At 40.3% G+C, this 27,772-nt stretch overlaps 1 protein-coding gene across 2 annotated transcripts; it reads left to right on the forward strand.

The window, feature by feature from the left end:
- Positions 1–350: 350 nt before the first annotated feature.
- ctnnbip1 (catenin, beta interacting protein 1) lies at positions 351–25,883 on the forward strand. 2 transcript variants are annotated; one of them, XM_030423517.1, is made up of 4 exons: positions 351–509; positions 10,181–10,295; positions 12,505–12,595; positions 23,030–25,883. In XM_030423517.1, the coding sequence occupies exons 2-4, from the start codon at positions 10,200–10,202 to the stop codon at positions 23,086–23,088; spliced, it is 246 nt and encodes an 81-aa protein (XP_030279377.1). In that variant the 5' UTR covers positions 351–509; positions 10,181–10,199; the 3' UTR covers positions 23,089–25,883. The 2 variants fall into 2 exon arrangements, with proteins under 2 accessions (XP_030279377.1, XP_030279376.1); XM_030423516.1 differs by having other exon boundaries at positions 358–569.
- The last annotated feature ends 1,889 nt before the right edge of the window (positions 25,884–27,772 follow it).

A 27,772-nucleotide genomic window follows, 5' to 3' on the forward strand; every position in this document is an offset into this window, starting at 1 on the left:
TTAAACTTTTTTATCTCATATTTTTGACTTTCTTACCATTTATTTTAACATGTTATCTCACAACTATGGCTTGGGGATCAGAGAATATATATATTCTACTATTATTATTATTATTATTATCATAACAACAACACTCATAATAATAATAATAATGATAATTATGATTGTTATAATAATAATAATAATTATTATTATTATTATTATTTTTATTAGTAGTAGTAGTAGTAGTAGTATTAGCAGTAGTAGTAGCAGTGTGTATTAGTCTTTTCTTAATGTGTGTACAGAGGACAGTGTAGTTTTGTACTACATGTATGTACAGTGTACACTGGGCCGGTGGCGGCCCCAGTGGTCAGCAGCGGTACTGCACATCCACCAGGACTCCGGCTGCGTTGAGTCAGTCCGCCGTAGCTCTGCCGACTGGAGGGATGTGACCCCGGAACAGGACGCCCTCCTACAACAACACACCATTCAAACAGAGCACAGAAGAAAGAAAAGCTGGACCAGGAGGGGTAAGCTCATATGTCTCATTTTCCCGACGAGCTGCACGTTGTCAGGGGATTCTTGAAACGGTACGTGTGTTTGAATTCCGGCGTTTTTTCACTTCTGGCAGCGCAGCGGCACCTGGATGGTGTTTGCACCCATAGGAACTTCATACAGGCTTTTGTCTCGGGCATGCTAGCGAGCTAGCTCGGCTGGTTAGCATTGGCTGATTAGCCAAAGGTAGCGCTGGTTTGGTGGAGACTAAATTAAATGTTTGTCGGGGGTGAAAATGAATGCGACGTGCAAGTCAGTGAAAGCACTGTCCAAACATTTTCCCACGACGGAAATTGCTTCAGATTCGATTCGAAAATGCGGTGAAGGCTTGCTGCCTGCTAGCAAGAGCGCTGCTACAGTTTGAACAGACTGCGTCCCGCAACATGATAACAGGAACCGTTCAGTCATGTGTATCCGTCTGAGAAAACCCAACTCGTTTTCTATCAGCTGTGCTTTATTTCCATTACGAGTTTGTCTTTAAAGTTAAGCACGACCATCGAAAAATGAGCCGGTGAAAAACTGTAAATCTCAGCTAACGTTAGTGCAGAACCTCGTTAGCGTTAACGTTACAGTTGTGTTAACGTTACTTGTAGGCGACCATCGGTGAAGATGTTAACGTTTTTCTACTTAACGTTTCTTAATAACAACACTTGTGTCTCCTGCTGACAAGAAAATGAGCAGACTACACGAAGCAAGCCTCCATGTAAATACAAATTAGAGACCCATTTATCCCACTCACAACACCTACAGTCAGCCGAGGCAGTGCTCAGACTCAGAGAACATTTAAAATGTTGCTCCTGTACATGTGGTCACTCTCTTTCAAACTGGCTTTAATGTTCAAGTTTTCGTTTCACATAACTCCTTCATTAGTCTTCTATTTTTGGATCACACCACCCATGGATGCATTGTGCTACCCTGCCTTTTACAGTGTCTACTTTCCCCCACATGTCAGATAGCTGACAACACTCCGAATGGTGAAGCTGGCACCCTGCCGGCAGCAGGGCATTGATGACTGCTGCAGCCAGTGGGTATCAAGGCTTGGCCACAGGGACGCGCTCCCGATCCTCCTGGCAACTAGCAGAGTTGGTCATGAACCACAGTATGTCAAGCCCGCCTTAGTATGCACATTCCCCTAGCTGGATGGATTTTTGGAGAGAAATCAGGACCCCCAGCCTTGCCTCACACCCCTCCTTGCCTCCTCACACTCGGGGCAGGTGCTCTTCAGCGCCTGCTCAACCCCCCTGATCCCCGAGGGGATCTCATCAGCTGCCTGCGAGTGCAGTTCGGGAGGGTGGGCTGGTTCATCTCACAACCTCTTGCTCTGCGTTTGGCACAGAAACTTGTCAGCCTGTCAGCATTATTAACAGCCCATGTAGTGGCCTGTTGTGACACGCTGATAGTAGAGCTGCTCGCGGCCGTGAGTGGCTTATGCACCCAGTCCAAATAACATCACCCAGGCCTTTTAACAGTATTAAAGAAAGCATTGCAATCTTTCTTGTCCGCAGTTCTTTGTCTGTTGTGCATGTTATCCTGCGCATTTGCATCGCATTGTATTCCTTCAAGAGCACAGATCATATAACTTTCAGATTTCTATGCTCTGCCTTGACGCTGGTGCCTTTGAAATCTTGCAGCCGCACCCCCAAGGGACCAGCTTAAGGCAGCAGCTTCTGTTTCAATTCCTCCGAGGGACCCTCAGGAGAGGGCTAAGATGTTCAGAGATCATACACTAGATTTAATTATGTTAGGCCTTATATAGCATGGTCTGTGACAAACCCTGTTGTATCACACATTTGCAAAATTAGGTTGGCATAATCTGAAGGCAGTATTTTTTTTTTACCATTTAACTATTTATTAACTATCTAGGAAGAGCTTGTATTTCCCAGTGACTCGTATAAATATGTTATACTCACTCTCTGTAGGTCCTAATATTAACTTAAAATTTGTTACAGCAATAGTCAAAGGACAGTACACCCAGAAACCCAGCAATGAACTAAGCAGTTGAGCAGGATTGTTTGAGTTCATGCCTCACGTGGTGACAACAAGACATGACCTATTTATCAATCATGTTTTCACAATCCAGTTCATCACCATTGTCCCCAAATACTGTAGCCATTGTTGTGGGCACTGTACATGTGAGGAGATGGCTTCACACAAAGGCAGCATGCAAACATCCAGTTAAGTCCAAGCCAGAGCCTTTCTGGCCTGCAATGTCTGCTCGTCTGGCCTATGCTGTTTCAGGACCCCATGGTGCCCCGACCTGGAGGGAGTCAGTCTGCTGGGTGTGCGGCAGGTCAAATAGTTTTTGTTATGTTTCCTGCAGGTTTGGATGGGCAGAAGCACTGCTCTGTTAGGTGATCAGACTGACATCATTATTAAAATGTCTAGAGCTGCAACGATTAATCGATCGAGCAATAAAAGAAAATTGAGACCAGCTATTTTTATAATCGGATACATTTTATGGTCATATTTCAAGCTGATTGCAGCTTCTTAAATGTAAGGATTTCCCGCTTTTCTTTCTCATTTATGATAGGGAATGAAGAGTCTTTGGGTTTTGGACTGTTGGTTGGAAGAAAGAAGCAATTTGAAGGCGACACTTTGGGCACTGTGAAATGAGTGACAATCATTTTTCACAATTTTTATTCTTTTTCCATTTTATAGACTTAATCAATTAAATGTGAACACAATCTGATTAAGATTAAGCAGTGACAAAAATAATCATTTGTTGCAGCTCTAAAACTGTGTAAGGATTTGTTTTTTCTTTATAGCAATGCATTTTTCAATTGTTTGATGATCATTAATCACCAGAAATCAAGCAGAAATCCAGCAAAAGTTACTGGTTCTAGCTTCTGAAATTTAGAAAGTGAGTATGTAGTACTGCTCTCATTTTATTGCCATCATTATATAAGTTGAAAATCAACATAATAAACTGGAGCCCAACAAGATAAACAGTCCAACTGATGCTGAACTACAGTGTTGAATGTGGTGTTCTGTCCTAATTTCAGCATGACTACTACTAGTTTAATTAGGTTTCATGACCAGGCTAAGGAGAGCAGAGGAGAGCATGTGTGCGTGAACGTGTGTGTACCTGCAGTGACACAGCTGCTCTACAGAACCAGGCCAGGTTGTTTGCAGCCCAGCTGGCAGCCACACCAGGCTCCTAGCCTTCTTAAGTTTCTCACACATTTGCTTGAGATGTTGGAGCAGCTCATGATTGAATTCGAGTTATTTTTCCTTCTCAGTTTTTCCTGTCTATAGAGGCTGTCGACCTTTCAGGGTCTTAAAGAGTTGGGGCTGTGAGCAGCACTCAACTCAACTTTAAGACACATTTGTCCATCAATCCTAAGACCTCATTCTTGTTTTTTCTGCTTGCTGCAGGAATTTGATTTTTAAAACAATCAGACATTGTGACTCATGTAAGCAGCTGATTCTTGAGGCAATCACAAGCTGGACAAGTGAACCGGGCCCTGTGTGACTTGGCCGGTGCACTGTGGTAGCAGCCTCTGCCCTTCATGGACCTCAGCAAATGTGAGGGCCTATCACATTGCATACTGTAATCTCTGGCAGCGTAGCCTCACTGCACTGTGTGGCCCTGTCACAGTGTTGAAATGATCATGAGAAGTCTTCTACATGGGTTTGTTTCTTAGAGACATTAATGTACACAAGATTTCTGGAATGCAGAAAACCAGAGGAACACAGTTCACTGCCTTTTCTCCTCACTCATAGAATTAACTTAACAAGATGCATATCTGAAGAAGACATTCATAATGATATCGAGGGATGCACGATATGGACTCAGCCAATACAATAACCAATAATTTCAAGCAAAAACGTCAAACGTGTCTTTAAGGAATGAAATATACTGTCATTTCAATACTCAACCTAGAAACAAAATTTATTATTATTTATTAAGTACATATTTACAAAGTATGCTTTCAAGCTTTATTTAAACACTTTTAATTGTGCAGTTTATTCACCTGAAGAAAGCTGCAATTAATCAATTTTTTTTATGTAGACTATTTTTTCGATTGATCAAATAATTGTTTTCATAAAATGTCAGAACATGATAAGAAATATCAATCAATGTTTCCCAAAGCCAAAGAGGACATGCCCAAATGTCTTTTTTTGTGCACAACCCAAAAATAATGATTTGGTTGTCCATGGAGAAGTAAAGAAACCAGAAAATATTCACATTTCAGAAGCAGAGAGAAAGGAATTCCACTTCTTTTTCTTAAAAGTTGTCTGAAACCAATTAACTAGTATCAAAGTAGTTGTTCATTAATTGTTTAGTTGACAACTTATGAATTAAACAACTCAACTGGTCATTCTTCGATTCACAACTGATCCCAAAGCAGCTGTCCATGATTTGTCCATGACATTGTTAGATAATTTTTCAAATGTCAGAATTAAATCATTTTTTAAAAGATTAAATATACTGTAATTATATACACAGGGGAGAGACAGTATTTATCAAAGTACATATGTTCAAAGTACATTTTATTTTATGTGTTTATACAGTGTATACACTTGATTGCCATGAATTGAGACCAAATGATTGAGACAATTCTCAGCTGCTAGAAAGCAGAACTATTAAGATGAGTGCAGCGTCACAATACATTTCCATGTCAGTTATGTGTCTCGCCACAGATCGGAGGATTTAAGCAGGGTGTCGTGTTGTTTTTTTTTCTCTGATTTCTCAGTTCAGTGTCGTTGATGCTGTGGTTAACTGGGCTGCCTGGAGGGCCTCACAGAGCTCGATGTCTCAGCTCAACCCAACATCACAACACTGACAAGAGCCCAACATGGGCAGAGAGGGGGGATTAGGCCCAGATCAGCATTAAAGAAAGCCTTTGATTACGTCTGGAATATTAGCCGCATGCGTCTGACGCTGGCTGAGCATCCCCTGGGGGATTAGTGTTGAGCCAGCCCACCTCTAGAACCCAACTTCAAGCCCAGACAAAGAGCCTGACAGGATCCTTATTGTGGTCTGTGAAATGATGTAACACATGTCACACAGAAGAGTGTTAGCATCAGTTTAATGCTGCTAGCAGACTTTACATAGGAAGGTTTCTCTTACAAAATCCTAGTGTAGTTTTAATCTGTAACTATTTTACATCTTTATTATATGAAATATATTGCTTTCCAGTTCTCTGAGATGTCTTAATAAAAAATGATTTGGTGGATGTGTCGGAGAAGACAAATAAATCATCTTAGTCTAAACTGTCAAGGAGCAGTCTAGATGGATTTGGTTGTTTGTGGCAGGCATTTTATTCATGACATTTCTCTCCATAAATAGAAGAGTTTGTGTTTTATGTCCCCCAGAGGACTTTAAACAGAAGTCAGCATGAAATGTTTAGAGACGTATGACAAATCGTGTCAGCGTCTTGAAATTAATTTATGGGTCAGTCTGCATTTTGTGGAACAGAGCTTCAGCGATCAGTTGTTTAATCAACGGCGTAACTGAAAATGGAAATAATTGTTCGCTTAGCATCCTTACTAATGAAAAGGCAAATGATTTTAGGGACAATCTAGGTCACAAAAATGGATCAACAACATTTCTGATTGATTAATTGTCATTTTATTAAATTTACTTTGTAACCTGGCAAATCTCACAAACATTTACTGGCTAGTGCTTTTCAAATGTTGGGATTTGCTGATTTTCTATGTTTAAAATAATTTTAATAATACATTTTTTATTTCATGGCACTCAAGGTCACCTTTAATGAGTTATTTTGGGGTTTGAAAATGTTGGTCTAATATAACAAGCAATTCTAAGAGCTAACCTTGGACACCCTAGAGTTTTTGGACTATTTCTTGGACAAAACAAGCTATTTGAACCAGAGCTAGTCAATATATTGATTTTCATGTTCTATTGTCACTGGGATACGAGACTATACATTATCTTAGATTGTGGATATCTTTATATTGTGATGTCGTTATAAAGTGTAGTCTTTTCCTGATTTTAAGAGTTGAATTACAGTAAAATTATATACATTTCTCTTCCTACTAGGCTGCTCTACTTGTTCTAAATATTGCAACGTAGTCGTTATACCTTTTTTTTAAATCAATTATGTCTATGAAAGTACCAATCCCTACAGTACTGTGGCAATGTCAATATCCAGGTATTTTGTCCAAAATATATGATATTTTTAATTCTGTCACCCAGCCTATGTATGAAGTGCTTTTGCGGAGATTTCAAAATGTCGAGATATATATTCTTTAATACAGCCCCCAAAATCGTGATTTTATCACATAGCCCCCAGCTAATTTAAATCTCATCTTTGGGTCTGGGAAATTCACATTTATTATATTTAACTGTTGTTTGTACTTGTTAAGTACAAAATTAGAACAAAAAATGGCTGCAGCATTCATGTTGTCAAATATTGCACCTGACTCTCAGGACATTTTTGGCTTTAAAATCATCTTCCACTGGACTTTACCCTGACCCAATGTGTTCAAAATGTTGTAATCCAGCAGTGATACCCAGGAAGACATTATTTTGAGGTTAAGCCCATGAGTGCGCTGCACACCAGGCACCCGAGTACCATCTGCCGCATTGCTGGAATTATAAACATGGTTGGAAAGCTGTTCTGTTCAGCAGGACTGCATGGATGGAACTACTGGTTACATAATCATACGCACAGTCTTTTATACATGTTGTCTTGTGGTTCATGGAGTACCAGAATTGTAATGATTCTAGTTCTGTAGTTATTCATCTGTCAAATCAGTCATCAACAAATTCATTTTTCTGTCACTCAATCTTAAAGCAGATACCGCTGTGAAAGTGTGATGCGATTAGCCGGTAAAATTACAAATTACAACCCTCAAAGCAGTCAGCAGCCTGGGCAGAGATGTTTCTAAATATGGCCAGTTTTCAAACTTCAAAAGCGAACATCAGAAGATCAGAAACGCCTCAATCATGAAAGTGGTGGGCCTATTTATACACATGATGAATGTGCAATATACTGGCCTTTTGTCCTGTAGCAGACATGAAAATCGTTAAGTTGTCAAGTCTCAAAATAAGTCTGAATATTAATTAATGTTTTTATCATCCTTGTCTTTGAAAATCTCAGGACGACACCTTTTGGCACTGAGAGTAAATCCTGTCCGTCAGTTATGCTCCTTGTGCTGCTGCAACCAATGGTTATTTTCCTTATCGATTAATCTGCTGATGATTTTTGCAATTGATCGATTAATTGTTTAGTCTATAAACGTCAAATAATTTTGAAAATGCTCATTACAATTTCCTGACCTCTTTTGTCAGATAGAGCTACAACTATTAATCAATTAATGAATTAGTTGTCATCTATTGAATGATTATTAATTATTTTGTTAACTGATGTATTGATTTTGGTCATTTTTAATTAAAAGAAGTAGGAATTCAATCTTCTTAAATGTGAATATTTTCTGGTTTCTTACGTCCTCTATAAAACATCTTTGGTTTGTAGACAAAACAAGAAATTTGAGGATGCCATCTCTGGCTTCGGTTAAAACTGATCAAAGTTTTTCACTGTTTTATTAATCACTTATTGATTAATCAGTAATTTAATCGCGGATATTGTATCGTTTTGAACCTGTTATTTAAAAAAAATTCAAATTATTGACACTTTCGATGGCCTTAATTGACAATGAGAATTGACAAACCATACAAAAACCCAAGGATTCATTATTTACTGTCATAACTGACCAGGAAAAGCAGCAAATCTTAACATTGAAGAAGGTGGAACCAGCAGGTCTTTGACTTTTTTGCGTGAAAATGAACTTAAGTGAATATCAAAATAGCTGCCAATGAATTTTCTTCTGATCGATTGATCAACGTATCGTTGCAGCTCTATTCTCTACATCCTTTTCATCCACTCATATGCAGTGACCGTGTCATTACCAGTGGGGCTCAGAGGCGGGCAGACTAGTGCTCCTGAGTTGATTGATTCATTCTGTGTGTCGTCTCACTGGTGGGTCTCTCTGCCTGGAGTCTCAGCTCTTCCATTTGTTTGAAGCGAGGAGCTTGGAGACGTGATCAAACGTGTCACTGCTGCTGATATGGAGACACCACTACCCTCTCCACCAACATCCCCTCAGCATCACTACCCCTGCCCAGATACATTCACACACCACCAGCCTGAAGGCACACAGAGGAACTTAAACTGGCAAGCTCTCTCCATCTTTTAATGTCTGTCTCGAGTCCTCAGTGGCTCTTGAGTTAAACTACATCTGCCACTCAGGTGGAAGGTGGAAGTGACCAACTAATGTATTCGCTTGCTTCCACTTTGTTTGGCTGAAAACAAATATACAAAGTCAAGTGCTAGTTGCTTGCAGTAAACAGCCAAAAGGTGGCTGTAATTATGAGGGCTATAGCCAGAAGCATGGTCTCCAGCTGCTCTGATCTGGATGAATCCACAAGTTCACAGTGGCACCCAAATGCAAGCCAATGGCCAACGGTGCCCCATTCATCTTCCCCCCCTCCTCCCCAGGGCTCTGAGAAGGGGGGACGGCGAGCCAGCTCCTCAATTAAATATAACCCCACATCAAACAGCCTGTCAACATGCATTAGTGGTCCTTTGTATAGATAAGAGGCCAAAATAAATTGCCAGAACTATCATAGTCACTGTGGCTCCCGTAGGCTTTTTATGAAAGATTCTTCGGGGAGAACAAATCCTGACTTGCATACTGATATCCTCGCCATTAAATCTAATTTTTGTGACACCAGATTTATTCCTTTTAAAGATTAATTTAGCTCCTTCTGTGAATTATTTCTTCAGCATGTTTAGCTTTTTCAATTAGCAAATTTAGTCTGGATATCAAGCTACACAGTCTGCCTTGTCTTGTTGGTGCGTAGCAGCAGAGATCTAATGTGACAACAAGCGACCTTGATGTGTGTGTGTGCTATCACAGCGGAACCCATCTCTTTTCTGTCATCCGCATTAGCTTTGGCGGCTCCTTTTATCGCCTTCTTTTCCCTCCCCTTTTTTCTCCGCCTTTGCCTATATTTTGCATCTCTGCAGACTGACAGTGAAAATAGGTCATTAGTTAGAGAATAAGAGAGGGAAGGAGCAGGCAGGGGCGAGATCTGTGTGAAAACTGCCATGCAATATTAATAACAGCCATTCACGCTGTGAAATGCCAAACCTGCTCTGTGACTACACGGAGAAAAGGCCCCAGACTTTTGATATCACCACTGTTTGGATCATATGAATGAAGTGCTTATCACAGAGGACTGTATGTCTGAGAAGTCAGGTCTGAAAACATTAGATTATTGAAATGCAGTCAGTCTTATATGATGTTTTTATAATAATAACGGTAGTAAAGCTGAGTGCGAGTCTGAGCCTCATGTGTGCTGAAGCACCGAGATAACATGACTTACACAGTGGTTATAAATGTTGTGGTTGAAAGGCTTTTGACAAAGTTCTATTCAGTAAAGAACTCTTATAATTCCATAGTCTTACTGAGGAACACAAATATAAAAGAAACAAGAAAAAACAAGTGAAATCACTTTTATAACTGCCTGGTTCTATCATAATATGCCCACTCATATCATGTGGCTGAAACAAGCCAGTGTATAAAGTATTTTTGACTCCTAATAACACTGACTGTTTGAGTAGCTGTGACTTTTCACAGGTCTTGTGTAACGTGGATTTGTTTGTTTGTCCAGAGCCACGGGAGCAGGGGGGATGAACCGCGAGGAGGCCCCGGGGAAGTCTCCTGAAGACATGTACATTCAACAGAAAGTGCGGGTCCTGCTCATGCTCAAGAAAATGGGATCAAATGTAAGTACATCGTCTTGACTCACATGGTTAGATTAGATAGCCTGGAAACAGCTTAAGGTGTATTATGTGGTAATGAAAAACACATCTTAATTCATTTTTTTTGTAATTTTGCGCTGTTAGAATACAACATTAAATATTTTTCATAATCTCAGCACATCGGGCAGAGTGACACTTTGCACTTTCGATTAAGAGAACTTGGGAAACTGGTATTATTTTGCAATGCAATACAATAGGTGTTTGCTTTTGGCTCATGGCTCACCTTCAAGTTTCAGTTTTGGCCCTCCCAAGGGAAAAAACTTCTAGGACTAAAAAGTACATTTTTGGCCTCACACATTGTTTGTCCCTGCCCCATTCTGCTGTTGCTGGTTTGTGTGGGCTATTGAGTTAACTCACTGTATGGAGCTGTCATCGGCTTTAACTCTTTCTTAGAGGCACACTAATAAAGTAGCAAAAATAAATGACAAAAATAGCCCTAAAATCTCATAAAAAAACAACCAGCGATGGATTCAGCCAATTGCTGGTTGCAGATATATTTGTCCAGTCTCCTTACCCTAATGCCAACCTGGACATCAAGACCAGAAACCATCATTACCACGTCAACATTGTATTAGAATTGAGTGTCTAATTTGTTTTGTTGGATGCCATCTAGATCGGTCAAAGTCTCCGAATGGTCCTGTATAGCACTCCGCAGTCCTAAGGGGATACACACTTGCTATCAAATCTAACATCTCTGAGAAAATACAGCCACCTGATTTTGTGTGTCTGCATAAGGCAGAGCAGATTGCAGCTCCAGTGATGTGTTTTCTGTTAAGCTCAGGAGGAATTGAGCAGAGATGAGCTAATTAAAAGCCTCAGGAGAACACAAAACCTGACTGCGTTCTAAATGACAGCAGGTTTACAGAAGCTAGGATGTTATGCAAACCTGCCAACCTTCAAACCTTTTTTTTTTAAAAAAAGATGACAAGCTGATTTAAATAGTTGTATATGTAGGGTTTTTATTTTTAAACCAGTGTGGAGGACAAAACAGTCAGAGAGCCATCCCTCCTTATACTCATCACTCTTTTGGTCTTTTTGAACAACAGACAGGCAGACACAGTCCACAGTCTTCATGCAGACATCAGATAAGAGTTCCATTTTGTCATTTGGGCATCTACAGTCGGCTAAAATAAGAACCTTGAAATGAGGCATTGTTGCCCGGTTTACCTGATCGTAAGCATGACAGTGTGCAGTCCTTAAAGTGAAACTCTCGCCAAAAAGCAACCGAGGCTTTATTCGTGATTGAATATGAGTCAAACCTTTGTGTTCATGTGTAGAGACCCTGGTGATACTACGAGCAAAGTTTCATGTTGTGTTGAGCCTTCTTAGTGTTTTTAAAATAGCGATTTTGATGCTAGCGTCAGAGTGCCCTTGCACTCCACTGAAAATTAGCTTGACCGAAAACGAAACTACGGTGATACTTAAAAGTGCCTCTTTCGTCGTAATTATGCATTTACACGAAGGTTTAACTCATATTCAATCACAAATAAAGCCTTGATTGCTTTTTGGCGAGAGTTTCACTTTAAGATAGTATTGCCCGACTGTTATAGTAAATTGCAGGTGAAAAATGTCTTAAATAAATGATGTTATTATAAATTCACATTACATGGGTAAAAGCTGGCATCATTATTAATATTTTGCGTGGAATAACCCAGTCTCAATTCTTTCTGTACATCAAGTATGTTTCTATTCCAAACAGAAGTGTAAGGTTTGTTGCTATGATTTTTATACAATTAGGTCTCGGTTTCCAGTCAACAACCACATGGTTCCCAAAGCTATAAACACTTCACCAAGAGACGACATTAGAAGATGCTCTACTTTCAGTGACAGACTTTGTGATTATTATTGCTGCAGTAGAATCAGTTTTCTCCATACAGTCTACCAACAACTCTTTTCCTTTCTAAATAGATAGAACAGGTAAATATTCCTGTAAGTCTAAAATGATTTGAGAGCAATGTGTGCCCCTAACCCTACCAAAACACAAAAGGAGGGCAGAAATAACAATGTGAATAATTTATGTAAAAGATCAAATATTTTGGATCCAAACTGTCACCTGTTTACCTCTGGGAGAATTGATTTTAATTGAGATTTGATTGCACTTATCAGCATGATAATAGCGTTCTTGATTATTCATGCAAATTAAAAAATGTTTAACTTGTTTACTCCACTTCAGCTTACACCAAGTGAAGAGGCTTTTCTCCGGAACTACGCAGGTGTGGTCCACAGTCAGATGAGCCAGCTACCACAGCACAATATAGACCAGGGTAAGGCTGTGCGCACGAACGCAAGCACGCGTGCACGCGCACACACACACACACACACACCAAAATTGTTTCATTGTCAATTGTGAGTTAGTTGTATTTACTATGCAGGGTAATAGTGTACGTTTGTATAGTTTTAGCTGTAATATTTTGATTTTTTAAGGTATGAGGATAAGAGGTGTTATAATAGTTGGTTAATATATGAAACACTTTACAGTAGCTCATAAAAACACCACCTTCGCAGGTCTTAGAAGTGCTGAAAACAAGGGAAAATCCCTCCATGCACACACACACACATACTCACACACTGCTCCTCTGGAGTCATTACACCAGCACACCCAACGGATTCCCTGACTGTGCACCGGGCCGACTCAGCGGCCCACCAGCACTGTGAGATTACTCACACAGCAAACAGTGTCACTGACTGGAAATGAGTGACTCATCCTCAGCATGAGCGCATCGCCAGTTTCACCACTGCTTCTCACGAATAGTTGCACAGAAAGAGTACACAGTCCAGATATTACTGTATGTGTTTGGTGAAGCAATCACAGTTAATTTCATATGTGTCTCTATAAGTATCTGTTTGCTTTGTAACGTTAAATATGATGGCCATGCTTTTTTCAAGGCACCAGAGGGTGCTGTCGAGCTTATTTTATCTCCCCTACAGATATTATGTTTTTAAACCACAAGAGGGCGCCACAGTAAACAAAATGCTGTGTGTGCAGCAGCACTGCAGTTACCTGAGAAAGTGGCAGCAAATTGTTCCAGATGATTTTTTCTTAGTCAATTTATCAGCAGCTTTCCAGGCTTGTCCTAAACACACTGTGAGATAGGAGCCCTGCTGTCCTCCTGTGGCAAACCTGCTGGGCCCTGGGTCTCACTTAGTCCCACATGATATTGTTCCCTCAGGGGAACTTAAGTCAGGGGAAATTGTTTGCTCCACTACAGTGGAGTGTTATGTCTCCTTGTGCATGCATTTCTGTTGCAAGGAAACAATCAGCAATGTTTGAATTGATAAATCTGGGTTTTCATTGTTGGAGAAGGATTATGTTTACTGTTATAGGGTATTAAGGAGACACATAAAGGCATAATGACTATGTCTTTTTGTCCTTCTCTGACGCTATTATCATCTTTGTTTTAACCTGCAGGGAATTAAACTGCATTGTCATATTCTGACTCAACTGCAATATTGGATTGCATCATTGAAATTTTATTTGCAGTGCTTTAATTCATCAGGTGTTGCATCAGACAGGAAAGATCACATTTTAAGAAGTGAGATCAGCACTGAGTAGAAGTCATAATTTTGAAAAAGGATGTCTTTCGATCTAACTGCAGCCTCATGGTCAGTTTGTGCAGCATACCTCCGTTCTCTACCTTCGTTGCCCTTAAATCGATACAGGAATCCATGTCCATGCCATGTCAATACCTCTAAGAAGAGCCTCATTAATTATGGACGACATGCCTGGTGAAAGGTGCTCCGACTATGCATTATACATCACAGACACATTTAGTGTCATTTGGCAGCCTGCCGCCTCCTCGGTGTGCCAATAAATAATTTGTGGTCTGCATCTTATCTGTGATTAGGCAGCTTGGAGATAGCTGAAAGTTAATCACTTTTAAACGCTGCACTGAAGGACAGCAGTTTGTAGGTATCAGCACATTCAGGGATCCTTTTGAGGTGATGTGAAGAGATTCAGTTATGTGAAGAGGGAAGTCCACTTTGATCTCATTTACTCTTCGTAATAGGGGGGATTGTAGATGAAAGGAAACATTTTATTACCTAGCAACTTGCACACAGTCAGTGTGCCTTTTAAAACATAATTCTTCTGAAGCACATATCTCAAATAACCAATTAATGGAGCTACAATGATGAGTTCATCTTTCGGCTAGTCGATTGAAAGAAAGATAATTGCTAACTATTATGATAAATTAAATGCAATTAATGTTGTTTATGACAATAAATAAAGAGTCTTGAGGTTTTGGCTTGTTGGTTGGTTGTGATTGTTATTTACTTGAGTAGAATTAGGTTTTATCCGTACAGTCTACCAACAGCTCTTTCCCTTTCTAAATGGACAGAACAGTAAAATATACCTGTTCGTCTAAACTGATTAAAGGGAGCGATGCATACCGAAACACAAAAGGAGGGCAGAATTGTTGACTGTTGGAAAATTCTCTGGCCCAATTCGGGCTCAGGGAAATTGATATGAATATTTTTCACAATGGTTTGATATATTGTAGACTAAACAATTAATCGAGAAAATATTCAGCAGGTTATGGGCACACAATTTTCCACACAGGATCAATAAAGTATTCCTAATTCTGATCAGTATTGAAAATAATCATTAGTTGCAGCTCTTCAAATTAACAAACACATTTTTTTAAACAAATTAATGAACAAATATACGAAAACATTTAAAAGAAAAAATGTATACGACTTCTTCTTTTGTAGTAGTTGCATTGTTATCGTGTATAAATGTTTAGACAAATTGCCAGTGGCAACATTATTCTTACAACTTCCCTGTCAATAAAGCCCCTAGTGAATTCATCTGAACTGAATTTTAAAAATGCTATGGTACAACAGGAAACAACACAGCACCATACGAAGTAATAATTAGCAAATATAGTCATTACGATAAACTAACATTTGGCTTTTTCTTTGGGTGTTGCTGTACCTAAATGTCGTGCTTGCCCCACTCAGATTGGGCAGCCACTCACAAAGTGTAGTGACAGTTGTTTGTTTGTGTCTGCATCCTTAATGTGTCGGCACACTGCAGGTCCACCTTCAGGCCTCATTCTGGCCTGGTTGATTTCTGCAGCACACTCTGAGCTTGATTTTATTTTTTTCCTGTACAGGATAGTGTGAAAAATCTTTAAAATTTTTGAGTGACAGTTAAAGGAATGCTATCCAGTGGTTCACTGTGTTTCTTTATAGTTGACCCTCACTGTGCTGCAGCCAGACAAACACTTTCTGTGACGAGCTAGCAAAGCTTGATTGTCTGTGTCTGGGTCACTGTTAAAGGTCAGATGGCTCTAACCAGAGATGTTTTTCAGCTTCTATCCAGCCACACAGAGGACAGTTTAAACATGCTGATGCAGGATGCTCTGATACCAGCGGCCTCAAGGGTCTCAGCGCTAGTGTCACGTGTCAGACATGGACTCATCGATCCAGTGGCTGCACGCTTAGAGGGCGCGGCGGGCACGGTGGTGGAGTGAAGACACACTCACGTATTGATTAGTTTAAATCAAGGCCAGGTTGTATTCAGGAAATGTAAAAAAAAAAAAAAAAAAAAAAAGAAAGTGTAGGTGTGAGAGCATCCAGAAGCTAAGCTGTCAATTGTTTAACATCACTGCTGCTGTCAGATTAACATATTCTGATAAGAAACACATTCACATCTGATCAGACTGACTGGAAAACACAAATGATTCCCCAAATCTGGTTCCTCCTTGTAAGGAACAAGACAAAACCAACTCGGGGCTTGCCACTCATATTTCTTTTAAGTCTATGGGTCACTGAATTTGCATTTCAGATGTTTTAATTGGCTGATTACCATATATGCAAATTCAGATTTTTGTTTTGCAATTTTAATCAGACCAAAGAGGAATTCTCTGCCAAAGGCTCTGGAGCTGAAAGTATCTATATATATGAATATATATATATATATTTCCCATTCAGCTTTCTGTCTTGGTGTAGCTGAATTTTGGCGCTGTGGAGGAGCGGAGGACAGTGGGCGACCAGGATGCTGTATGATGTGATCAAATATTGTTATTATGATTGGAAATGAAGTGTGAATTTGTTTAGCGAAGCCTGGCTTCATGAAGCGTGTTTCACTGTAATTGGTCCTCTTTGGGTAATACTGAATGATAACTGTGTCGCTCTTTGGCACAGTAGTTACAGCATAATATGTGGAGTACAGATGTTTTGTCTTTATAATCAGGCTGCTGTTCTGCCCGTCGTTTAACTTATTCACAGATTCCCCACTGCTGACATCATGTCACTTTAAACAATGCGGTTTGTCAGAGCCATACATAAAGCCAGCCATCTCAGGACTTGTTATCCTGTCTGATTTGGCGAGGAAAGTTTACTCCTCCCAGAAGGATGTCTGAGGGCTTCAACAAAAGAGGATAGATGAGGAGGCGTTGCTATAGCAACCTCAGTTGTCCCGGGAAAGCCAACCTTCCCTGTGGGCTTTGGTGTTGTTGCGACGTGCTACATCGGTAGATTGGAGCAGGTGTCATTAGGGGGCCTGGAGGCAAGCTGGAGTGCTAATTACACAGGCAGAGTGTGACATTCCAGTCTCTCTCCGTCAGTTCCATCAATTCTTACAGAAATACAGCCACTCGTGTTTCAGATATTTACTGTAGCCCTGAGCAATCGACACACAATCTTGTTTCTTTTTGTCTGTGTCACAATCACGGTATCTTATAATGCTTATACCTGCCTTTTAAAAGTGAAAGCCACGCGACACGGAACAAGGACCCATCTTTGTTTGGCGACTTGGCTAGGGCAGAGTGGTATCGATTCTGACTTTATCCTGTTCCTCACTGCAGCATGAATCAGAGCCAGAGACTGAGATTTGAAGCTTCACACCTACCTCATACACTGAAACACAGGCACACTGTTATCCCTCTCAAATGAGTCAATATATATTTGGTTGTATATACAAAATGCTAAAGGATTGTTTCCTATTCTGATGTGCAGAATTGGCCGACTTTCTCTCTGCTCCACTGGCAACACAAACCAAAATTTTATACAAAACTGATTGAGTTATGGACTTGCTCCATCCATGAAAACTGCTGCCTAAAAATCAAATGTACTCCCTTGATGTGGTCACCAAAATGTCAAATTAATTAAATCCATTTAGAAGAGAAAACTGTTTGGTCCTGCTTAAACCCAATTTCAGAGCTTATTAAAGCTCGGAAATATCAGAATGAAGTGAAACTTCTGCACAAATCTGACTCCATGGAGTCATTCATTTGCATAAGTTATCTACTTAATTAGATTTTTTTTTTTTTAGGTCCACATTCTCTCTTTATTTACAGATTTTATGGAATACGCTGTCGTTGCCATCTTTTTTGGTCATCAAATGTAATCATGACAAACATTTGGCTGCAACTAGAATAGACAATTAGACTTAGAATCTAAATTATTTTCTAACTTTTAATAAACCAGGAAGTCTGGAAATACATAATGTAGTTTAAAACGTCCACCTGGCCAAGTAGATGTTTGAAATACCATCAAAAAAATTATCAGTCAGCCGCATGAAGTGGAGATGTCTGAACTTATAATAACTGAACTTGAGATAGTTCAGTTATTATAAAGTGAAAAATAAAGAAAAAAAGCATGTAAAATAAAACATATGCTTACAAAAATGTGTTAAAAAGAAAGAGGTGAATGGAGCTAATTCCCCAATCATCAGTAGTCATTTATGTGACTCTTAAATAGCAGATGATTCCTTAAATGCACCGTGTAAACGAAGATCCACTGTGTTTGTTGACATGTTGAGCTGGACCACACACACTCCCCCGTTGTGTGTTGTGCTTCTTAACCCACCCCTGCTGTCGTTGTCATGTGGGGGGAGGATCCCACGTCTTTATCCTCTCAGCTGACCCTGCACAGATTGTGACCTCAAATGCTGCTGCCGCTCTGACTAATAACTCAGTGGTTCATCACTGCAACACTGGAGTCATCATATGGCTGCAGCTTCTCTGCTTATTCAGACTAAGGAGACTCGAGGGGTAAAGCACGGTGCCTCCAACTTCAAACAAACTCCCTTTGGGTTAATTTCACAGCTCTTATCCTCACAGGTTTCAGTGGAACGTTGTGTGTTCATGTATTAATTTCAGGCTACCTTTTCTCTGCAACATATTGATTTAAAGTCCCTCAGAAGTGTGAAGAAAGACTTTGTTGCCTTGTGAATTAGTTCAGGTGAATAGATGGATATTCCTGCTTCTGGCAGCTTTTGGTGGGATGAAACCAGGGCTGCAATTAATAATTCATTTCGTTTTAATCGCTATTATTATTTTTATTTTTTTTATTATTATTATTATTATTATTATTATTATTATTATTATTATTGCAGTGGATCAATTCAGTGTTACGTCTGCTTAATATCAGAAAATAGTTTTTTCTGACCACAGCACCAAATTTGTCTTTTTAATTGGTCAGCTCACACACGCGTGAACCAGTACTGCTAACAACGACAGGGCAGCTGTGCTGAATCAGTTCTGGCCAAACCAATAACTAGACACAAATAATGCAAATGTGTGACTCTGTGATGTAGTGCGATGTAACAAAGTCATGAAATTAAAGGCAGGTCTCCTTTTTATAAATTAATTCTTAACATTATGACCAACTGTAACAGTTTAAGACTTGGTGCCTTTCCATTCCTCAAGGCTGAATTAATCTAAGGCGAAATGTAACGAATGTTAAGTGTGAGTCCTGTTGACTCAGTTTTTGGTGAGGGTGGCAGAGCTCGAGCAAAGATGATTCAAGTAAATTTTTTACATTTTGGATAATTTAAGAGACTCAATATTTTAAATGAATTTAAAATACTCAATATTTTAAATGCACCAAATAGTCACACAGAAAAAAAAAGTTATGATGAATCGAGATGCGACAGTTATTGTTTTATAATCGTAACGTAGTCCTCTGATTCATGTTGCTGAGAGTTCCTCATCATTATAAAGCACAAAGCTGAAAAGAAACTTGATCTGTTTCTTTCTGCTTTCTATTTATAACCACTGTGTATTATTTCTTACACACAAACACTTTTACAATGAAACACTTTAACCTTTCTTTTCCTAGAAAGTCCATTTCTGTAATGAAGCAGGGGGCTCTTCTTGCGTTGAAAGTATTTATGGAGGACAAATCAGATGACATGGCTGTTGTTGCTGGTTTTTATGTAATCCACCATCCCGAGCCACTCTGTTTATCCCCCATCAGGCCGGGCGAGGAGGGGATCAGTGCACAGTGGAGGGAGGGGCCAGAGCCGCATCTTAACAACCTAAATGATCTTTGCTCATAGGCAGCAACATTAGATGTTTTTCTGTCGCTAGGCAACTGCTTTGAGGGACCTGGCGTTTCCATCGTTTTGGCTAGAGTGTGCATGTGTGTGTGTGTGTGTGTGTGTGTGTGTGTGCATGCGTGTGTGTGTGGCAGGGCGAGGTCCAAACATGACTCTCAGGCAAAGTGCTCAAGTAAAACATATATAGCCCTGCCATCTTCAGCTCTGTGGATGTATTTTGAGAGCGTTTCTGCTGGTCACTGGGCTCCAGTTACACACAGTCCGACATGTCCTTCCTCCGAACTGCCCGTTATACAAGGGTGAACTCCTTCACACAAAATGATTTGGACTGGCAGTTATTGTGATAAATGGGTGTTATTGCAAGTTCATGCGCCAAAACATCTCAAGCAGCCATGCTACTCAGCTGTGGCGCAGTTTGGGTTGAGTCCCTATTGTGTTGTATTACATAATTGTCTCTTGTTCGAGCATCATTATCGGTACATGCTGTCTCGCAGCAGATGAGATTTGTGTTATTAACTGAAGTCGAGCAGCGTGTCTCGCTGCCTTATTTTTTTCTCCCGGTGCTACTTTCACCGATTGGCTTTCTCTTTGCCATAACCTCATTTGGTGAGCCAATAAGATCCCATGGGAAGAGAAACATGAAAGTTCCCATTAAAAAGCGCTCTTCCCCCCCAAAAAGCCTCGATCTCAGCAAGCTCTCGGCGACCTGAATAGAAACACGCTTATTATCTTCCTCCCGGAGATAGCCAAATGAAGCGCAAAATTTAGTGTTTGGAGGGTCTGTGCTGTCTGATGTGGAGGGTCCGCCCTTTGTGCCAAATACAGTCCCTGGCCTACTTTCATATCTCTACAATAATTAAATCTAACAAGCACTTGAGGGCTGTGATGAAGAGTTTTCAAAAAAAAAAATTTATAGCTGACATGCATAAGGCGCCGTTCGGAAATCTTCTCAACCTTCTGCAAAAGTGTGAACGTGGTGTTAATGATCTTTATGTGATCATAGCTTGTCAAATGTTATAATGCAGTACACGATCGTGCTTACCGTCGGCTGTTGCACCTCGTTGTCATTTGCTCTTCTTTCCTGTCAGAGATGCGTTTTTAATTAAGGGTTTGAGGGCACGAGAAATTCTGCTGTATGTGCTCTGTGTTCTCGTATATTCAAATCAGTTTCCATTACCAAGAAGCAAATGCAGTTCACCATGCTGCCAAGCATGACAGTGCAAGAGGGATTTTAATACTTCCTACTTTATCTGACACATTTTAAGCTCTCTTTCGCTTTGCTCAAATTATAAGTCCTTGCCAAAATAATTAGGTCTATACAGAGGAACAGTTGGAAATATGGGGCCCTGAAAGAGCACTGTGTATTTTGTGTCATGTTACTCAAATAGAATCGGAAAATCTATATTCGTGCAAAAAAAAAAAAAACTGTCTCAGCAGGTGTTGGCAGCCCCAGATGACTTGATGAATCACAGTTGGCAAAAGACTAACGAACGATTCCTTTTTAAACAACAGCCAGCTGACGAAGTCTTATTTGTGTAGCAGGCAGGATCCATTAGTTGACTCAACCCAGAATAGGCTGTAATTATCGATTTGTCCTCATTAACTTGGTAAAAGTGAAAGAAGCACTAAAGGAGTAGAAAGAAATCAGACAGACAATCTTGCTCCTCACGGTGCTGAGCTGCAGCAGCAGAGGAGACTGAACAGTATTGAAGCCTCAGATCTGTTAAGTGTTATCATGGCAGAGCAGGATGCTGCCGTCAGCAGGCCACTCGGCGTGTTACAGTATCTCCTGTCAGGATGCTGCAATGGCAGGCGATGGCTTCTCCACAACAGGTGAACATGCCAGTCTATGAAATTACCTGAATGCACCAAAAGGATTTCCATGGCAGTGTATGCCCTCTCAGCTTTAGAGTCACAGCTGACAGGATTTACATGATACTGACAGGATCCAAAGACTTGGAGAAAACCCTGCTCGATTCACACTTTGAGCTAAAATTCGTTTTGGGTTGATCAGTGGATAATTCAGACAGGTCTGGGATGCCTGTAGACAGAAAAGCAGGGTGCTCTGAATGCAAATACGTCCATGATCACACTGAGCAGCCTTGTTTGTACACAGCAAATGTCCCACACTGTCCTCTTCTGTATAGCACTTGTCATACAGACAATAAATATGAGTAGAAAAGCAAAATCTGATCGTAGCTGATTACTTACAATACATTTCAGCACATTACATCTCTCTTCTGTGTGTGTGTGTGTGTGTGTGTGTGTGTGTGTGTGTGTGTGTGTGTGTGTGTGTCAGTCACTTGGTAGTCCTACATTCAGAGAGAAGCTCTCTATTACAGGTCACACCCAGTATCGATGTGAAGCAAAGAGATGAGACATTTCCTGTTAGTCATTCAAGTAAATATAACTTGTCTGTGCTAGACAAGCAACACATTGGCCTTATCTCAAACTAAACTGAACTTATCAGGAACAATTATTGAGTCAACTGGGATCAAAGTTTCCTCTCAGTGTAAACACAGAAACAGACACACAGCTAGAAACGAGGGCAACAAAAAACTGAACAAAGACTGTAAAGAATGATGATAAATAAAAAGGATAAGAATTGTGAATGTGCATGACTTTACAATAGCACTGAAACGAAAGTAGAGATGGAAACATTATGAAACAGATTTTGGCTTCGATAATCAACTGTAACACTTAATTCTCCGGAAATCTTTGGTGCAAGACTTTTATATACAAATGAACCAACGGAGGCCTGACCCTAATGCGTCAAAGCTTCAAAGCTTCGACCGTTGCCACGGTGATCGACGTCCCAGAACAGTTTTCAAATGCTTTGTTTTTGTTTTGTTTTTTGAAGGAGGCGTTGCGTTGGCTGCACCAAAATGAGCAAGAAATGTAGCTCTTCTCTTGTGTCAAATCACATTTTAAGTAAGGCATTAAATCAAAAGTGATCTTTTGGACGGCCCTATACGTCTTTTAAATGCGAGCCCTTGTTCAACAAGTCCACATAATGCTGATTAAGCCAATCACCACCAGATCAGTCGGTGTGTATTTCGATGTATAATGGAGCTTCTGTCTGTGGCGACATTCCCACACAACGAAGCTAAGATTTGTTTGCCAAAGCTGAAAGGGAGACAAACAATAGTGACAGCAGGTTACAGCAAATAGGAATATGTGTGTTTGTGTAATTACTCCCACTGCCAAAGGGGGCGACAGAGGTTTCACACTGCAGGTTTAAAACTCCATTCACAACATCCACAACAGTGAGAGAAAACTAGATGGTACTTGGTTTTTTTTAATTATGCCTGTTTTTGTCACTTTGTCGAAGAGCATGTTAGATAAAATTCACCATCCGTGTAGTTTGTACTTGTCTGGAGGACTTACCTGTCCCTCTGCCGTCACTTCTCAGGTGCAGAGGACGTGGTGATGGCGTTCTCACGGTCAGAGACGGAGGATCGGCGCCAGTGACCCTCGGCCCCCCCTCCCTCTCATTCCACCCCACTGCATCTCGCCCCGCCCCCCCCCCCTCCCGCCCCGCACGTGATCCACAACAACCCAAACTCCACAATCACGTCACTGATGAGCTCAGGAGAAGAGGAGCACCCGGGAGGGACGGAAGAGGAGGGGAAGAGACACCAGGAGGTAGCTGCCTCGCTCTCCCCCAACCTTTTCCCCACCCCCTGACTCCTCCTCGTACAAGCTGGCACACCATTACCTGAGATGCACTCAAGTGCTTCACTGTGGGTTGAAGCCTTGGCAACAAGGCAGTCAGTGAAAACACTCACAGATTGTGTGGATGAATATCAAATGTAGTTTTTTTTCTTTTTGATGGTTTTTGTATTATTTCGTCTGTGTTGAGACTTTAGGCAGTGTTACGTGTTATATCTGCTGTGGTCACTGGAGGAATTGACCAGTCAGCAGCTGATTGAAGCAAAGAGAAATATAGTTTTGGTCAAGCAGCGAATGTGATGATTGTTAGGGGAGAGATTTTAATTATTTCTGCTTACCCTAATGGGGCTGAAATTGTTTTTGATTTAGCTGTTTAGTTATGAAGGCTTTTTGTATTCTGTCACACAAGAGGCCTCATTTATAAACATTTCATGTGTATAAAAAGAAGCGTACGTCTCCCACACAGGCAAAGTAGTCAAATAAAAGCCAATGTGTTAATGATTCCTCTCAGATAATTATTTTCACTTTGGATCAAATTCTGGCCTGTCTATCTAATTGTCTTTGTGCAGCAGAGAGTCAGCTGTAGAAGCCAGACGTTCCGGTGACATCGATCTGTTTTTCTTAATCAGTTTGCAGCTACAAGATATTCTTTTCTGCATCAATCTTGCTATTTCATTTTAGAATCATTTGGCTTTCTGATCATCTTTTTATGAGGCATACTAGAAATATAAACAACAGCAAAAGAGAAAAGTTTAAAGTACTCAACAACTTTTTCTCTATTTCTCCCTCTGCATTTGCAGTGTTGTTCTCAAGTACAAACACTAGAATGTCGTACTGATTGATGTGTGTATTAACACTCACAACAGGCCCGCCATTAATCCTTCATGTTTAATTGTATGAATTAACAGGGCGGGATAATGACGCTGGTGTCATGACTGATGTGATTTTCTAAGTTAAGATGAGCGCTCTGAGTTTTTCTTTCTACGCACACTTTTATAAATGAGGCCTCGTTTGTTCTTCTGCTGCTTTATTTTAAAACCTGAGGCTGTTGAGTGCAACAGTGCTTTTCTCCTGAAGAAAGCACAAGAATTAAAAAGACACTAGCAGATATAATCACATGAAACACAGGTGTACACATTCTCCCCAAACACACACTGGTTTTGGGTTATTGTGACATGTAAAACCTTTTTTTTTTTTTACTATTATTATTATTGTACAGATAGTTGGAAAAATACAATAATGAATTGATTGTGCCAATTGTACTTTTGTTGTTTTTTATCTGTAAGATAAAATTAACATAATGATCAAGACAATTGATAAGAGACGAGCTGTAGTTGTAATTTATTGTTTACTGAATTGACTCCCAGTTCCTCCAACGCATCATTAAAGATGGAGAACCAGTAGATAGTGAAGTCCTAACATGAGTCGCTCCTTCATGTCATCAGCGGCTCTTTGTTCACACTAAAACACACAAACTCTAATTTTTTTCTACCTGTAACTAAACATAAGAACTGTGTGCTATTTCTGACTGTACTGTATCTCTTGCACTATTATCAATGGGATATCTGCAAAAAATACATTTTGATATTTAGCACAGAGATTCTATGTTTGTTTCAATGGATAAAAGAAACCTTTGTAACCCTGTTTTTATTCCCTCTGTGACTTAAAAAAAAAGAAAAAAGAAACCTTCTCTGTGTTAATTGACTCAACTGGAATAGCTCAAATGAAATATTTGTTAACAATCGACATGTTTTTCTAGTGACATGCTCAATATTTAATGTGTTTTAAGTACAGTTTGTTAACTTGTATAACTTAAAATAATTGTAACGTAATGTTCTGAAGCCAAGCATGTCTGCCTCGTGGTTTATAATGTTCATTCGAGTGGAGGATCTTTGAAGCCTCGCCACAATGACCATTGTTTGTACATTCTTGACGTTCGTGGAAGCTACTAGCTCTTTTGAAATGTTTCAGAAAAAAAAAATACAAATCTTTTTCTTTTGGTTTTTTTTCAAATGGGTAAACCGTTATCCATTTTTATCTTGTTGGCAATAACTTCTATTTGAATGTCCTCAGCAATCATCGCAAATGTAAACAGCCAACAGGTGTGTCACGCTGACGAAGACGTTTGTCTTTTCATGTTTACTTTTGTTTTAAAACATTCTTTATTTGTCTATGCATTTTTTTTTTTGTCCTCTAAAAGGCGTCTTACTGTACATTTGACCTATCAGGGTTGTTCTACAGCCTTCGCTCAAGTCGTGGATGAATGAATGTGTGTGTGTGTGGGTGTGTGCGCGCATGTGTGTGATCATCATTGGAAATGCTACCGGTTTTATTTTCAGCATGCTGTTGAGTTTGAGTAGGATCGATGTATCTTTTTACTGTGATGACCTGACGTTGCCTAATTGTTCTTTTTTGTTGATTTTTTCTTTTTTTTTTCTTTTTGAGTTTTTTTTGTGTGTTGCCTTTGTATTTTTATTTTTCTCTCGGTCGACATCGACTAGTTGGTTTCGTTTTGTATGGCTGCTGACCATGTCTTGACTTAATGCTTCCAAATCCTATACCAACTGAACCATTAAAGATATTTTAAACAGTGACACGCTGCTTTTTCTTCTTTTCTTCATAATGAATTCTTCAAACAGACGAGCTCACAAATGAGAAACTCAGAATAGCTGCTTGTCTTCAGACACGGCCTCATGCTGGGCACTCAGTGGGGTGAAACAAAGAATTTAGCAAAATCACAAGGCTGAAATCATGGTTTCTTTGTTCCTCTTATCTCCATCTACAGAAGAAAATTATCCTTTTGTTCAGTCTGATAAGTGAAAAATGCTGTTTGTATGCAAAGACAAGTCTATACTCATTAATTAACTTTTATTTTAAATCCATCTACACAAATGGTGATTAAAAGTAAAATCCAAATTAGCAATTTAAAGCCAATGAATCAAGTAAAGCCATTGTATATTTTATACAAGGTCAATCCAATTTTGGAAATCAGGGTTTTTCCTGTTACCTCAGCTCTCACCTGACCGATTCTTAAAGGGGGGGGGGGGGTTTCGGAAAGGTTATTATCCCAAGAACTTCTTGGGGGGCTTGTAGAAGCCACTTCATTAAAGTCAGTTGCTTGTTCTGAGCTGATGTGGCTCAGTTGTTAGGAAATCTTGGACATTTTCTAGAGGCCCCGCCGAAAAAACACCTCAGAATTACAATACGTTTGAACCTTTCTAATTCAGTGACGACTGAGCAAAACATCTGCTGATGAGGAACAATAGCAAGTAACCGGACCTTTGGGGGAAGTTGTTTCCAAACTTTTTTCATGTCCCCACTCAATTTTGAAATGATAATGTCTTTAAGAATCCTCTCGGTGTCATTTTGATGTTCAGACGTTTTAAAAAAAACGTTCAAGTAGTCAACCGTGATCAGACTATGAAAAAAATGTGATAAAAGTTCAACTATCCTATTCCTCCTTTCTGCTATGGAGCCATTACAACCCATTCAAGGGTCTCAGTTGGTCCCCAGACCCCGGTTTGAAAACCACCATAAAAATGTCGTCATTTAATGATCCTATTTCCGCGACGTTAGCTCTTATACATTCAAACACATCACATTCAAAGACTCGGCATCATTATCTCAGACCGACAGTTACAGTACTGGCAGCTCACTCTGTGGCACTGTGACATCTTAACTGCTGTAAGTCTACACGTCGGTTTAAAAACGTTTACCTCGTCACATAACTATGACGAGCCACCGCCTCGTGCACGCTCCTGTCAGGTGTTCAGGCAGATGTCTAGATTCGGTGCTGTCTGGTCATCAACGTGGAAACAGGGCCTCCATGTTATTCTTGTGCTAATGATCAGCATCTGCTCACTGTTCCCTCGCTGTCTCCTCACAGATGCACGAGAATCCTGCGATTTAGAATGGAGCGAGCTCTGGGAATAACACGCCAGCTGCTGGCAAAGTGTTCGCGCACGACTTTCAGACTGTAGCTGTCATTTACCGACATGAAAACTTCTGTTTCTCACCATAACAAGTTGAACACCCTGCAGAGCAGCAGAACTCTAACCACCGGCATTAGATCCTGGTGCGAGGATCACGTTTCAACCTCGTCTTCCTCGTCACAAAACAGATCTCTTTTGCGCATAAACGTTCATTACTCCTTTTATTTTAACAGAAGCTCTGGAGCACATGGAGGAACAATGCTGCCCAGCCGTCGCCACACACAATCTGTGTGCCGCTGGCTGAGATGTAAACAAAGACATGCAGCATGTGACAGCAGCACATTTTCTCCTCCCGACCACATAAGCTCCCTCTCTCACTGTACACGTGAGGCTTGACACCGTGTTTATCCCATGTCAGACAGATCAGAGCCACAGCAGCAGCGTCTGTGCACCAGCCAGCCGATAACTGCCCCCAGGCACCACCGCGTCACGTTATGCAACAGCGTGTGCGTGAGTGTGCCTGGACAGCACACTGTGGCTGCTCCGTGCCC

The sequence above is a fragment of the Sparus aurata genome, chromosome 7 (genome assembly GCF_900880675.1).
Source record: "Sparus aurata chromosome 7, fSpaAur1.1, whole genome shotgun sequence".
In the NCBI taxonomy this organism is placed as follows: Eukaryota; Metazoa; Chordata; class Actinopteri; order Spariformes; family Sparidae; genus Sparus; species Sparus aurata.